Below are 17339 nucleotides of genomic sequence, written 5' to 3' on the forward strand. Positions count from 1 at the left end.
CCTGAAGAAAACACAGCTACTGTTGTACACATCAGACAACTAAGTAGTTTTGTGGACAGTGATATATTAGTATCTTATTATCAATTGTATTTTGTATATTATTGTATATAAAATAGTATTTTATACTATTTGATCTGATTCAAGACTATGCTTTCTGTATGCACTGCTGTATTGATCTAAAACATAAGAATGTATTTTGCAAATATTTATACTCCAGAGATAGATATTTAGGTTCTATCTACCTAAAAGGAAATACAAAGATTTCCTACGCAAAGTTAGGATCAGCTTCCTGCATATTTAAATGAAAGATAGGGCACAAGACAGGTGAAATTATTCTCTCTTATGAATTTAAATTAATGATGAATTTGTATCTTCAGTGTTCAGTCTTACAGTTCTAAAAATCTCGAAATAGGGGAGTAATATAAAGCAATCAATTCAGAATCCTTTCACAGCCTACTACACACACACAGATACTCTAAATGCTCTGTTGTGAACTGGCCTTTTTTTCTCTTCTTTTTTTTTTTAATTCTATGTAAAAAAACCCAATGTAATCAGAGGAATGGAGAAGGAACTGTGAGAACTCAGCCTGCTTCTCCCAGCAAAAATAGCTTCAAATGGATACTATTTCCCTCAAGATGCAAATCAAGGATAAGAACAGCAAAAGGGAACAGAGCTATTTATGGTAAAGCCAATGCTGGCACACAATCAAAAGAATACAAATCAGCTGAGAATAAATCTATGCCATAAAATCCAACAAACAAAAGGAAAAGCAGCAAGGTCCTGAAAGATCTTTCTATAAGAAGTAACATATCTCACAAACTTACTAATTTCAAGGGAGGGCCTCTGACTGATCTCCAAAATGGACTGACATTATCACTGGCTGATTGGGTTCAATATACCAACAGTACTCTTCCAGTTGTGCTTGGATCAGGCACTACACTGGGATTTAAGAACTCTCCTAGATCCTTATCAGGAAAGAAAAAAATAACCCACTTTAAATCCTCATAACTTCTCTTTAAAGAAGGATAAGAGAAACAAGTAGTTTTAAAGCTCATTCACAATTTAATGTAAGTATTAAGCAAAATATATCTCACAAGAATTTTCAAATTAATTTCAAAGCACAAACCACTTCTTTCTCAAAACGTATCTCGAGGAAGATACAGATTTGCAGGAAGACATACTCACCACCTTCCATCTTTCTTTGACCAATATTCCCACACTGAGGATGTCAGGCTGATCCCCTCCTCCACTCATTGCAACCTCCTGAGGTGATGGAGCTGCTATGCAAAGTCTGCGTCAGTAGAAACCATCCAGATCCCAGGAATGGCTTCCATTTAACCAGTCACTGCAAAATCAGAGCAGAACATGGGATCTCAGTGATTAACAGAATAAAAATAAAGCAGATTAACAGAGTAAAAAGCAAAACTTGTGTTCCTCACCCAGCACCTGAACTAGCTTTTGCATCCCACAGTGACTAACACTGAAATTGTAGTCAGTTTCCAGTACAGAAAAAAATTCAAGAATATCCCTCCTTAATTTTTTAACTTGCTCTCTCTCAAATCTACAATAACAATCTCAATACAGAACCAATGAACTTAAAGAGGTATATTCCACAAGCAGTTTCAAATTGCTGCAAGGCATAATTACATTTAAACTTAATTTTAATAATCCCTTTTAAAATTTAATTATTAACTTATTAAATAATTGTTTAATTAATAGTAATATATAACAACATTAAAATAATATTAACCCAAAATTATAATGTTAAAAACAGAAACTTTAATTTCAGTTGCGCTGCATACAGACTACTTCACATTTTACAATGTCTCTCACATAGCTAGGATTATTTCTGATTAAATACATCTAAAGTACAATTATGTCAGGCTATAAACAGCTGTCTTTGGCAAGGAAGAAACCCTGTATTTGGTCATTTTGACAATTTTTTTTTTTAATTTTCTGGTTTTAGCAATCATTACTGAATTGGATTATAGATAGTATTATAAAAAATTGTACTTTGGAGAATAATATATCCATAATGGCTCCCATCAGCAACTACTACAACAAATTAAAAGCTTATTTCAATTCTTTGAGCTTTTCTAGAACTGTTTCTTGTTACACTAGTGTAATTATAGAAATGTAACTCTGTATAAGCACTCTTATACAAAGACAATACTCTTCAAAAAGTATATTTGCTTTAGGTTATTTGTATGGCTGTCAAAATAGCGTAACAGCAAGTGAACAATGCTTTTCTCCCTGAATCAACACACAAATGATATGCAAAATTGGTAAAACCATTCTGATTTGAATCAGCAATATGGCCTTCCATGTGGCTAAATGCCAATCTTACTCCTGGGACTAAATTATGCTTTTTTAATAAATACTCTGCTGCTTAAACCTGGCTTTTTAAGACAAACATTTGTTTGACATGACAGTAATTGTGATTTTTTCATGTTCTTTCATATTTCTTTTTCATATTATATTTATGCCTTTTTGCTTCAATTGGACATTATGACAGCTAAACTAACTCCAGACAAAACAGACCCCTCTGGAGAAATATTAATCTGAATTAGTTGAGGATCTAAATTTACACCCAATGAGAGTGGATTACAAGCCTGTAAAAGAGTGTTCATTCAGAAAACACAGCCTAAATTGGTTTAATTAAAACAATGAAGGGAAACCAAATTAAGATTGTGTATTCTGAGTAACAGCATCCATCCTGCAATTTAATCAGGTTGAACTAAAGCAATTCAAATTCCACCGGTGATCGTAAACTCTCCCTGGCAGATAAGGTCAACATTCTAAAAAGAACTAGAGCCATTTATATGAACATTATTAACCACTGACCACACTTACTGTCCTTTCCAGCAGAATTATCATAACACAGTCAGGAACAAAGATGAAACAAAACCCCACTAATGAAGGGGAAAAGATCTGTTTCCAAAATTACATGCTTAAAGCACATACAGTGGCTTTTCCCCTAAATTAAATGGTCGCTTCTCTTTCTACCACCCGCCAGTTACATTGAAGCATGGGTTGGTCTTCACAAATAAATTGTTCACTTCTATATTGGAACTTCAAGAGGGTTTATTTTTTCCTAGTATTTGTTTTAACAAATAATGGTGAAACTATTCATCTCACCAGAGCAAAATCTAAAACTGCAAGTAAGATTTTGACTGAAACTTTCAAACATGAGCAAAATTCATCACCTGTAGGAAAAGTAGATGCTTTATTAAATCAAAGACATGACAGTTCACAGTTTTTTGTTAATACTGCTATCAGCCTTGAATGGATTCCCAATTCGATACTTAACTTTTTTTTTTTTTTAGTACATTTAAATATGCAATTTATAGTCACAACTATGACAAGTATTTCTGAGATCTATTCATTTGTGGATTCTTTAGCAGACTAACAGAGAATCAGTAACTGGCCCAGAATGCAAAGATTCAACACATACATTCACAGAACCACCCTGTATTTTAAGAATTCCCATAGAAGTATTACTCTATGTAATATCTGCATGGCCAGGGTAACAAAATCTTCATTTGTACACAATTCCTCAATCCTATTCTAATACACTCATTCCTTCTTAAATCTCTTGTCATCCTAGATCATTACAAAGACACAATATCTATATCATCAAAAAATAGGTATTCAAATCAACAAAACAACAGAACCCATTGAACTGTCATGCATGGGAGGCAAAAGTTCTCTCCTGAGCCCCTGAAGACAAGGTGTTAAGCTCCTCCTGGAGCTTAATAATCAACTGCAAGCATTACGAACATGTTGAAGTAAATTTGAAGAATCCTGTTTTTTTCAAGGCTTCAAGTAAAGCAGAAGAAGGATTCAGTGACAAATTCCAAAGCCAGAAGGCTTGAAATTGGTCCAAACCCTTACCTGATGAGGCCACTTCATAACTTCAACCCTTTTCACTGAATTAGCACACCCTAATATGTAAGACTCCAAATGTTCTTCACTGCTAACATGTTCCAGTATGTTTCCTCCCTCACAGTAAGCATAACTCGTTTTGTTTCAAGATTTAATATGTTTAACTTTTTATCACACGACTTAGTTACAGTTTTGGTAACCGAATTCCATTTCCAGTAATTTCACTTCATTTAAACATCTAAACATATTTTCTTTAACTTCCTGTGAGTGAATACTCAGGAAAGCTTTAAGCCTTCCTTCATAACCATGGGTCTTTTATATGGTCCTCCTTCAAAACCCCTCTCCTTGCTCCACATTCTTCTTGTGGAATGGACAGCAACATTGAGTTAGACATCCACACTGAATTAGATGTTATCATACCAATTCCTAATATGGAGAAAAGATATTTTTTTATTATTTCGTTGTGATAGAAGTCTTATTTCCCTAATTTAAGTCTGAAAATGCTTTATGCTTTTGCTAAACCACAACTTTATCAGATGCTTACACACCTCCATCCTTACACTAAGGCATTGCCACAAGAATATGGTTTTTAAAGAGTTTATTCACAATCCAGGTTTTTAAAGACCTTATTCACAATCTAGGCAGAGTTTCACTGTTCTGATGTATTCTCTAATGGTCTTAACACTGTATAATCTGCAGATCTGTTAATTATTGATGTACTGCAGTGGATAAATATCTTTCTATTCCTTATCTAATAACAGATAATGTGTATTCTAGTAGGCGCAATTTAGGCTACAATCACTTTTCCCAAATTTATATGGAAGAAAAGGACATTATTAGAGATTACTATATTTAAAGGAATTTTGGACAGATATAAATATGCATTCTTTGGAGGTGGTTCTCAGATCAAGATTGAAACTGAAATTTCTCTGAATTTGTAAGGATTTGAATTCAGACTGTTTGGACCACTCCAAATTTTACAGATGATTTAAAGATTCATGAAAGTACAAACAGTTGCATTTGTATTACTGAAATACATTGTTTTCAGCATAGCTCTTTAACAAGCTACAATGCTGTTAAACAATTTAAGAAAGCTCCAGCATGTTCTGTATTCTGTTGAAGCAGATGAATAATTAATGACACACAGTTAAGGTGCAAGCTTTCCCTTACTCATTCAGTAGATGAAGCCTTTAGCAGTGCAGTTTTTTAGGTGGCAGTAAGGCTATTTTCAGCACAACAAACACATCTTTATAATTCTCCTAAAAAAGTAATAGCCACTCTAATTGCAATATATCTCATAAAATTCTGTATTCATTAACTCATCAGTTTTCTTATCAGATCAGTTTATCACTTCAGAGGAACTTTTCAAGTTAACACAACTCCAATTAAAGACAATTAGCCCTCTGTCAAATTTATTTCCAGACGGCAGGTCATGGAGTAACTGGGACAATGCAATGAGGATAGACTGTTCCATAACATAAGCCTTTGCTGGGAACCAATTACAGTATAAAACAAGAACACAGTTAAAGAAGCATTAGAGCTGATATGCAGAATACCATATAGATATCCATTATTTAGAACCCTTCTATCCACCATAACTGATTTTAACAACACATCAGCTATGCAAAAGATTAATTTACCCCATCCAAGTACACTAAGAGATTATATGGTATTAGAAAACAACAGTGCAAAATTTTCAGAAAAAAAGAAAATCCTTTAATGCCATTTGTGTGTATATCCCCTTAGAGATAGCCTAAACTGAAGGCAACCTCTGCTCACCAGCCTTTACAGACGTTTAAATTCAGACCTAAGGTTGAGAAAGTAATATGGATAATTTTGGCTGAATGGACGTAGTATAAGTTCCAGGACAAAGCAAGGCAGTACAGAAGATTACTTCTGTTCCACAGAAAGGAATACATGTCCTGTTGCTTCCACTATGGAATAGTATCAACCTTTTACTATTAGGAGATCTCTGAGCATATTAGGAACTCTACCTGCCTGCCTTCAGCTTATTTTTAAAACCAGTAAACTAACTGGAATCTACCTAAGATGGTTTCCATTTCTGCATTTTCTATTTTTAAGCAGAACTTAAGGAACAAAAAACATTTTAAAAGGCCAGCATAAAGAGAAAATCAGGGCAGGAAATGTTCAAAGGTCCTAATTTCACCACATTTACAGTAAAGTCCACTGTCTTAGGCTAAGAACATTTTCAAATTGTTTATTCTAGGGATAGGAATTATTTAAATGCATCTATTTGAACATCCAAACTAGAAAGTCATCCTACACTTACTACTACATCCATTAAAAGCTGATGTTTCGAAAATCATCATTCACCACATCAATGAGAAAACTGTATTTAAGACCTTAAATTTCCAACTGTACTGGTTGTGAAGAAAATCTTTAAAATTTCAACACAAAACCAATGTCATTTTAGGTTTTCCTTCTCAAGCACTTGGGTGCCAAAAATACTCATCACCACTTGCAGATTCCAGGTGTGAAAAGCTCCCAGCTGTCTTGTGTGCTATTGCCAAAGAGTCTGTATTTCCTTCTGGCAACTTCTGCAGTTGTTATTACAAAGGTGGCGATATTTTCTCAGTTTGAAGACAGAGTTAAAAATATAACATTTAGTTTCAATTTTTATTTTAAAAATATATATATTTCAGGCTACCACACTGTTTTCACTTTCCAAGGGAATTCAGTACCAAAGTATTACGAAAACCCAAGTAAGGCAAAGTTTATTAAAGGAGTGTATTATCTTTCACTAAACCAATTAATGTAGCAAAACCATACAAGCTTTAGGTACACAAAACCCTCTTCAAGTCCTAAATAGAATTTATAATTTGAAAATTAAATAGGACTTCAAAGCATTTGCATTGAAGTAAACTTCAGTGTTTCTTGATCAGACCAACTGAGATAAAGGGTACTCTATATCTTGCCCTAGAGAAAGCATCTGTATGGGCATGACAGGGAGCGATTATAGGGTTGTGATGCCTATCAGAGAAACAGAATGTAATTTATTACCTACAGAAAACCAGAAAATTTTGGTCAGGGGAGAATTAGAATGAGTCTTATATCAAAAACTCTATTTAATCCATGACATTTTTACCAAGGTATTTTTCAGATGCATGAGTTATTTTCCTAATTTGATCTGCCCCTCTAGACCACAAAGGTTTACGCATAAAAAAGAGAAATAATGGAAGCTAGTTGTAGGGAACAGGGAAAGGCTGGACAACTTTGTTGCTTTCAACTGAAACCAGCTGTTTAACTTCAACCTCATGTGCAGAGCCTTTAATACTAATGTGGAAACCTAACCCTTGGGGAAGTGAAATTAATTCTCAATTTCTTTTCCACAACTCCAAGTGAGTTCCAAATCAAAAAGAGGATTGTGAAATCTTATTAATTACTCAGAAATTAATTTTTAAACCCTAAAAGTGTCACTTGTTTCAAAAAAAAAAGCTGTATTTCTGTTTCTTATATTCACTAAGACTGTTATGCTATTGACAACAAACCTAAATGGAACTAGAACCATGAATTTTTGCTATAAAAATTTGTTTTACTTATCAAGTCTTCTTCAAAGAAACTTGAAAATAGAAAGTCAGTTCTGCAATTACCTTAACTATACAAGGTTTTACAATAATAATTTTTCAAGATCCTAGGAAAACTTTCAATGTAGGAAAGTGATAGTGAAGCGTGGTTTTGAACAAAGACAACTTCAAGTCAAACAATTAAAATATTTTAAACAGTGGCTCAGTGCTATAATATAAATTCAGACTGTAAGTAGTTTGATCAGCAAAATTAAAATCTTTGCTTCCAGTTTTTTAAAATGTTGGAATAGTTAAGTTACCCTCTTAGGATAAACTCAGAATATTAATAGCTCACCATTTATATTCCAAAGAATAACATAAATTGATCTTTTAAGATGCTCCAAACTATTGACCTTTCAACTAGCACTATCTATTATTTCATAAAACCATTTTCTCAGCAAGGAAAAACATAAATGCCCTGCACATGCATAGAACACACAACTAAAGGAGACAAGAAGGCAAGCAATACACTTCTCTGAAGAACTTCTTCCAAAGCCTATGAAACTTTTCAGAGTAGATACACAGCCATTTATGGGGGAGAGGAGCTGCTGCTAGGGACCGTGCGAGAATGATGCCAGGGCATATATGCAGTTAAATGCTTAATCCAAAGAAGTAAAGTTCAGGGAAAACTCTAATTATAAATGAGAAGACTTAACTTTTTTTAAATACAAGAGAATTGGCAGGAAAACTTTGATGAGATGTTCAGAGGGATAGCATGTGAATAGCAAAACGTTATCTACACTGACAGCATTCAAGTGATCAACAGGGCTGCCAGTGGCACATAAGCAGCCCAGCTGGCAGCCACACGACTGTATCACAGCATTGTGCTCAGGCTGCAGAACCAGCCATAAAGTGACCTGGACCTCACTAACAAAACCTGAGAATTCTCTTGATGTATCAGTGGATAAAGCACATCACAAAAACATGCTGAGTGAGGCCTGACAGCTTGCTAAGCATAACAGGAAAAGGAACAGAGGAAAAGATCTTTTTTCAGTCTGTAATGTCTGATCTCTTAGCATCCCTATCTTTAGGGCACGTAACTAAATCTGCTGCAGTATTGTGATAAAGAGAGGGCACTAGCTGTGAATATATAGGTATTCTATCTCCTTAAATAAAGCTCTTAAATAAAGCTCTTCTTTTTGATAATGTGTGAAACGAGGACAGCAACTACTACACCAAGCAGGGCGACTCCAAAAGAGCCTAGCTGACGGGAAGATGGAACATGAGCAAGTCCGCATAGTGCAGGACATCTACCTACGTCTGGCAGGCCTCCTCAATGAGGGGAACGTACACCCATCCTGCCACACAGCACAGCGACCCCTGAAAGAGTTAAGGAGAAAAGACACACCATCACATTAGTTTATGCAGGAGACACCTCAGTTGTTCAAGGAGGATTGTACTTTTCAGCAGCAGATCAAGAAAGATAAAAAAGTCAGGCACAAAGAGAAGATGAAAAACTACAGCGACACTCATGCCAAGACCAATTCACCACTGCTGTCAACACCCCTAGCACCAGAGGGTGGGACACAGCCACAGAAGTGGGTCCTTATGCACTACCAAATGACAGGAGAGGTGGGAAATGGCTTGGTGCCTGGCTCTGATGAAAGAAGGTGGCACTAAGGCAGGTGAATAAACATATGACATACTGCCAGTAGAGCGGCACAAGTTGATACTTTATTTTCAGTTTGGCATGGCTGTGGAGAGAGGTTCTGTACAGTGCCAGGAAGTCTCTCCTGTTCACAAAATATTCCACAATGATCACATGGGCTCAGCAACATCAGATCTACAAATACAGTACACAAGAACAAAGGAGATGGGTATATCACATCTAAGACTGCCTAACCAGTTTGTCCCTAAAAAATATGGGTGCTGGAATCTACAAAGGTACAGGAGCTCCAATCAACAATGTGGCTTGGTCAGAGTATGCACTTTTTTTATAGCAGCTGAAGGTGCTTTCAAGATACAGTGACTGAAACTTGAGCTCGTAATTCAAGGTCCTTCAAAATGGAAGACAGGTATTAAAGAACCAAAATGGAAATTTGGCAAAGATATTTGAAGTTGGGACAAATCCAAAAATATCAACTTAATTTACAGCAGAAAAAAATTAGGTTACACAGTAGAAAAGCAGATAGCATAGACAGCTAATCAGAAGAGGAGACAGGCTGCATTCGACCAAAGATCCACCTAGTCAAATCTTCTGTCCCTGACTATTGCCAGCAGCTGATGTCTAGGGAGAAATACAAGAAGACGGAAAGCATAGGATCACCCTTGCCAGAATATTTTCTCAGGATATAGCAAGCTGGGACACAAAACACAGAGCCAAAGATGATATTTAAGATTTTTTTGTCTCCAAGCTCATCAGAACTTTTCTGAACCATGAAAACTTTACCACCCATAACACTCATAAAGCAAATTGTAACCTAATTCCATGCTGTGGGAAGCACATCTTTGTTTCCAATTTGTCTGTTGCTAGTTACATTTGAGGTTCATTAACCCTTGTACAGGAAGGCAAACAGAACCTGCAAGACCACATTCAAAAGAAGTAAGCTCATTGCTGTAAATTTCAAAATAATTTATCCTATATGAACCACTTTATGATAATTTTCACTCATCATTACCTCAGAGTATCAAGGTCTTTCTACAGTTCTTCCATCTTCATATTTGCTAATTTTAATAACCTTGTATCACCAAACGATGTCATTTCAGAATTTGCATCTTGTCCAGATCATCTGTAAATATACAATACAGCACAGAGAGCTACCCTTTTTAGGCTGATGAGCTATCATTTATTAAGATCAATATTTTCACTCAGATTCCATTAAAAAAATATTTTTGCACAAAGTGTTCACATATAGAAAACCTGACTCATCATCTTCCATCTGGATCATTAACAGCTCTGCTTACAAATTTGGAATGGATTCCTTGGGTATCTAAACACAATGCTCCCTCAAAAGGAGGAGCCAGACTGGATGGGGCCTTGAACAAGCTGGCATGAACAACCATGGCAGGGGTTGAATCTAGATGATCTTTACAGTTCCAATCCAAAATATTCAAGGGACAATTGAGAGGAACTGCTGGGTGACTTCATGGTATTGTATGACCAGGAGATAAAATAGTAAATGAGGTTCTAAGTGTGTACATATAAAATTATGTATATATATATACATATATATATGTAAAAACAATAACTGTTATTAAGAAACATATTAATATATCCTAACAGTTCATTAAATACATGAGAAAATATTAGCAACCAAGAATAAGATCTTATTATGATGCTACACAGTAAGAAAACATGGCAACTCAATGTCAAATAGCAGTCAAAAAAAAAAATCAAATCTTAGAAATTCAGACAAAGCAGACAACCCAAAGATCATGTATATATCAACGGTTCACAAATGCCTTGAGTATTATATACAATTCTAGCCCTTCCTATCTCAAAAAAAAATTAAATAGAACAAGATAATCAGGGATACTGACTAGTTTCCATATGAAGTAATGACTTACAGTTTTTTTCAAGGGATGATGGGAAGTAGAGAGGGGTACTTGACAGGTCTACAAAATCATTAGGGACATACAGAGGTTGGCTAGGAATCAGCTATTTATGATGTCATTTAATAAAGGAACCAAAAAAAAAAAAAAATCAAAATAGGTCAGCAGGAGCCAGACTCAGAGCAAATTAATTTGTGCAACTTCTTGCCAAAGGATACTATGAAACTAAAAGTTTACAATGCTTCAAGTGAACAACAGTCAACTACATAAAAAAGAAAACTACTGTGAGTTACTGAAAATACATATTAAGTATATTTAGTGCAAGAAGTCCCTTACTAAAAAATGGAAATCAACTAGAGGGAAGAATAATTTATATTATCTATGGTTTTGTACTTTTCCTTAGGCATCCACGTATGACCACAGTTGAATAAAGATCTTTACTCCAGAATTTTACATTCATACATTATGTTTGGGAAGATGGAGAGAGGACAGAGAAATTATGCTCCCTGTAACAACATAAATTGAAATTGTTTGAACTGATGAGATGCAACTAAAAATCTTTTGCATAATTTTCTGTCAGTTAGTTGAAAGAAGCTACCACCCTTAACCTGTTGACTAGCTAGCTGTTGTAGGAATGGCATCATAAAGCAAACCAGTTCAAGTAAACTCTTATTTTCTGGCACTTATGTGAAGCTATTTTGAAAGAAATATATGTGATAAACACTCAGGAACTCCAAACACCATTTGTTCTATTGCTTCAACTTCTATTTTACAAATGTTGTCCCTTTCACTTTGTGTTGGTTTTAGTGCTGTCTCAGTGTTTCCATATAGATTTTCTTCCCTGTACCTAACTTCAGAAAATACTTGGAAATGCCTCTAATCTTTATACTCAAACAATTTGATATCTTGAATGCAGAAAACCAATATATTAAGACACATTTCCTAACTTCAAGACTATCTCCATCTTAATAAAGTTGGTGCAGACATCCACGGTCAGATTTTTGACAATGAAAATTCACAGAATACATTTTAAATCACTGACAGTCAGATGCAGCAATGTTACAATTTGAATAGAAAGAAAACTTTAATGGAAAAACTCTTTCTTACCTCTGGCACCTGCAAAACATATGACAGCAATTTTTATATAGGTAACAGGACAGAAATTTTAGACTGCTAAATGTCTGAGCATCAAGAGGAACACAGGTATAAAAACCCACAACAAACGTGATATTTGTATTTGCTTTTTTACTTCAATAACATGGAACTCTCAATGCTTTGTTTAATTTACAAGAAAAAATAAATGTCAATCTCTTACGAGCAGCTATAAACAACTGCTGTAAAAGAAAAGACTTATGAATCTTCCCACATGTAAGTTGCTACGTAAAACTGATGAAAAAAAGGAAAGAATTCCCATAATTTTGTTGCCACTTGATACAATATTCCCATCTCTTAACATTCTTTTCACTTTTCTAAGTAGTTTTAGTTGGATATTCCTCAACATAACTTCATAAGGAATCTCTGAATATAAACCTTAATTCTAATATTTTCTATCTTTCCCATAGAAAACACATTAGAGGCAAATCTGACTACATCCTGTTCCATGGAAGCTTTATTTGTTCTGGATTAAGGCTTTTTTTGTCCTAATTTCATTCAGCACATATACACTTATTTATGATATGGCACTACTTGCGTACAACAAAGAATTCTACAAAGATTTCTACATTGTTTGCTAGAGAAGTGATCACACACTTTTAGTGACATAGAACTTCCTTCCCCCCAAGGGGATTAGGCTTTTACCGCATCATTAAATATTTAAAATCACAAGACCCTACAGCATGAAGAAAATAACAGGGAAAAAGAATGCTTTTTAATCCATTTGTTGGTCACTATCAGTTGTCAAGGCTGACAAAAGGACAATCTGTTCCTGGAAATTTTGTTGAGCTGGTAGCTGGTGATGGGAACAAGAGAAGAGATTCAAGTTTCATGTGCTTTTTCAGAAGTTTTATGTAAGTGTTGATGGCTGCAGTATTGAATTGCAGAAAGTGTTTTTAATTTGCTTACATCCAATAGCTTTGCTTCAGTCTGGCAGCAAGTAAATAAGATTTCAATAACCCCTAACAATTGTTCAGTAATAATTTTAACACTGAAAATATATTAAAAAAAAAAAAGTATCTGAGAGGCTTACATTTACTTCTAAGTGAAAAAAAGCTCTCATGGATAGAGCAATAGTTATACGCTCAAAATATTAAAATTGTTCATTCAACCAGCTAGAGATTTCTTCTTCATGTGCATGTGAACTAAAATTGCCATGCATATGGTGATGAATATGAAATTAAGCAAGTTTATTAAAACATGCCAAGGATTTAAAAAAACACAAATCATAGAAATTACTTCCCATCACCATGTTTAGATTATAACATACAATTCACACACATGAAGCCTAAATAAATAAACAAACTAAGCCTCTATTTTTGCCTTTAATACATCTACAGCTGCCTCTTTCAGGTTCCCTTACATTTCAGTTCCAAAACTCTGCCCTAGCCTTTTGTCTTCACGCTACAGAGAATAGCAGCCATGTCAAGAAATCCCAGCTCTTGCCTGAGAGCCATGCAGGCTGCACAGCATAAGGGCATTCAAACCTTTCACCAGAAAGAGCCTGAGGAAAAGGAATTAAATGGGAAAAGGGGAGAAGGAGGAAGATGCTATACGGTCAAACACTTTCATACTTCTCTCATGTTTTTTGTTACTCCTTCCTCCTAATTGCTGAAGTGGCCATCAGAGAGCTTCTGCTCTGTTCAAGATTCTCAGGCTTAACTGCATCAAAGCAAAAATTAGTTCAGAAAATCAGAAATATAGTATTCTTTATAATACTGCTATGCCAACATACTTTCTTAAAGAATATGACACAACACACTTTTTAATACATATCTATCTATATAATACATGTATATGTGTTTTTATGATATACACATATATGATACATGTTTACATTATTTACATATCTATTCTATGTACACTACATATATTTTTTTACAGAAATACAGAACTTTGTCATTGTATCAATGAGATTCATGTCTTCAACCATAACTTACAAAAAATGGCAGCAAATTTGGCAATGTAGATACATATAGATCCAAATGAATATGGCCTAACACCAAATGGCTATGATATTTTTAAAAGTGAATTATTAAAGTAATGGGAAAGGGGTATGTTTAATAATAATAATAATTTAAACCAGTGCTATCACGGATCATCTTTACAATATTAAAAAGAAAAAAAAACAAACCAAGTGGTGTGGACGAGAAGACAGGCCACAGGAATTTGTGGGTCATAAAGGAAAAAAATGAAACTAATACCTGCAATAAGCTAGAAGTTGTTTATAGATGTTAAGTTCTACTTTCCAGATTCATTTTTGGAGGTGTTTTATAGGATTCTCTTGAGGTGCTTGGTGAAAATTGTTAAGCTACAGGTAGAATAATGTTTTTTTTCCTTTTATACACTCTCTGAAAATTCACCGTAATGCACAGTGATCACTTATAGGAGTGCATTGACAAAGGTTCATATCCCTTGCTTGTGGATGGCATAGGTGCATTTGGTATAATTTGGACAGCAAAGAATCTGGTCATGATGACGAGTTTAGCATGGCTGAAGATGTTAAAAAGCCAGAATCTGTGGCTCAGGGAAAACTTTCACAGCAGAGTTTTGGGTTTTTTTCTGGTATAAGCAGCAAAGGCATACAGGTTATCTGTGCAAGTCCCAGGATACATTGATACGAGAAAACGAGACGCTCCTGTCCTGGCATCCCTGTTTTAGTAGCGAAGCACTGAGGTGCGTGCCGGCTACCCGGGTGGCTCTGGAAGCACGGGCACGGCAGGGCGGCTCTGGAAGCACGGGCACGGCAGGGTGGCTCTGGAAGCACGGGCACGGCAGCAGGGTGGCTCTGGAAGCACGGGCACGGCAGGCAGGGTGGCTCTGGAAGCACGGGCACGGCAGGCAGGGTGGCTCTGGAAGCACGGGCACGGCAGGAAGGGTGGCTCTGGAAGCACGGGCACGGCAGGCAGGGTGGCTCTGGAAGCACGGGCACGGCAGGGTGGCTCTGGAAGCACGGGCACGGCAGACAGGGTGGCTCTGGAAGCACGGGCACGGCAGGCAGGGTGGCTCTGGAAGCACGGGCACGGCAGGAAGGGTGGCTCTGGAAGCACGGGCACGGCAGGCAGGGTGGCTCTGGAAGCACGGGCACGGCAGCAGGGTGGCTCTGGAAGCACGGGCACGGCAGGCAGGGTGGCTCTGGAAGCACGGGCACGGCAGACAGGGTGGCTCTGGAAGCACGGGCACGGCAGGCAGGGTGGCTCAGCACCCTGGCCAGCTCCGGCCGGACAGCGAGCGGGGCCGGGCCGGCACGGAGCCCGGAGCCGCGCTGCGCCTTCCAGTCCGCCACCAATGTCAGTGACATGCTACTAGATCACACAGGTTTAGAGGAACACATTTGAATAGCTTGTATTTTAATAGGAATTTTCAAGGAGATCTCTGATTTAAAGGTTTCTGAAGCACAGAATATGCCAGAAGATAACTGATGCTAAAGTTTGGAAAGGATAAATGAAACTACTTTGGTAACTATGGGCCATCGGCTTAACATCAATTCCAGACAAATAAGGGGACTTGACTAATAAAGAGCTAAAGCAAGACACTATAACTACAGCCATTCAATTAAGTTCCCCTTCCTATCAACTTTTTACTATGGCATTACAAGTTTGGCCTATAGGAATAATATTTATTATGGCACTTAATGCTTCTGTAAGACATCTAAGTTTATATCACACAGTAGAGTCTCTTTCTGCCAGAAAATCAATAGGTCATACATTAAATAATAGGTCCCAAAATATAAGGTAACTGAACAAGTATCCTCTAATTACTCCCATAGGAACCAATTTCTTACTTAATACTGAAACTTTTTTACTCAGGAAAAAATTATGAAGTTTGTAATTGATACTGACATCACAAACTGATAAAGGACAAATGGCATCAACAGGTTACACAGACAGAAATCAAACTACACACGTGCCAACTTAGAAAAAAGAAGACAATATCCATCAAGGACCAAAGAATAAATGGAAACGTCACCTAACACGATGCAGCAATCAGTTACTTCTGATATATGCATCTGCTGGAGTATTAAAGTTATGACAACTATGGATTAATAGAAAAATAAATACTAAGAGAGATCATAATACCTCTCTATCTGCTCATGGTAGGATTGCTGCTAGGATATCATATCCAGTTCTGGTGTTCAAAATTACGAAACTTGGTTCCTTCAGATTATCTAATCAAAATTGCTTTAGTCAAGAAAATTGCAATAGATCTTCATTCTGACATGCAAATCATACAAGTAAAAGGTTGAATCTTTAGATTCCTTAAACACATACAAATATCTCCAATATCTTTCATTTTCATTAATGAAGATATTCTCATAGAATAATTGATTAACTCTTTCAATGGATTCCTCATTACTGACAATTCTTAAAAGACAACACAATGACTTCCGACACTATATGCTCTCACTCAACTACTGCTGGCACACATAATTCAGAGAAGTAATAGGAAGCTGGTTTTACACAAAGTTAGCCTCAATTATCACAATTCACACAGTCAGAGATAAGTGATGAGGCTTTTGTCTTTGAAAATTAATTATACAAGCATATTTCATTATTAAAATACAGTTATTCTAGGCATATTTAGTTTGCTGGGACTGTCTTAAGTTCAGAAAAAACATTCCAGGGATTAGTTGAAAAAACAAAACATGGCAGAATGATGAGGCATGAAAATCACTAAGTTTATGTATTACAAACATGGGGGTCAAGAGACTCTCAAAAATTATAAGAATTTCCTACACATCAGAAAAGTGAACAGTGCAGGATCAGATTTTAACTCTCTTCCAAACAAATGTACAATTATTTCCAAAAACAAAAGAGCAATGTTTCTCAGAAACCTTTACAGGCTTTCATTTTATCCCTTACTTAAATAATAAAAGGCATTGCATAACAGTTTTACATGTTTTAGGAAATACTGGCTGTATGTAAATAAAAATATTCAATTCCAAATCACTCCAAATTAAAGCCTGGGCTACAAAAATAATCCTGATTGTATTGTTGACCTATAACCTGCCATATTTGTATATTTTGAATGTTTTAACACTTGATCTATACAAATAATTTGTTAAAAAAATAGAAGGTTTACGTCGGATTGACTGAGAGGAGATGTAATTTTGTAGATATGGAAACAGTTACACATGACACCATAATGGCAGAGTGTAATAACCCTACATTGACAGCATCCTCTAAGTTCTTGAATTTACATAAACGAAATACAATTCTATTGACA

The 17339-nt window shown here is 35.9% G+C and overlaps 1 protein-coding gene across 2 annotated transcripts in view; it reads right to left on the bottom strand.

The window, feature by feature from the left end:
• TTBK2 (tau tubulin kinase 2) overlaps positions 1–17339 on the bottom strand; it is an 82643-nt gene that overhangs the window by 58742 nt on the left and 6562 nt on the right. For both annotated transcript variants that reach the window (XM_058855410.1, XM_058855401.1), the window contains exon 2: positions 1186–1345. In XM_058855410.1, coding sequence (XP_058711393.1) covers positions 1186–1254 — 69 coding nt within the window. In that variant the 5' untranslated portion in view covers positions 1255–1345. The remainder of the gene's footprint in view (positions 1–1185; positions 1346–17339) is intronic.

Source organism: Poecile atricapillus, chromosome 1 (genome assembly GCF_030490865.1).
Source record: "Poecile atricapillus isolate bPoeAtr1 chromosome 1, bPoeAtr1.hap1, whole genome shotgun sequence".
Taxonomy (NCBI): Eukaryota; Metazoa; Chordata; class Aves; order Passeriformes; family Paridae; genus Poecile; species Poecile atricapillus.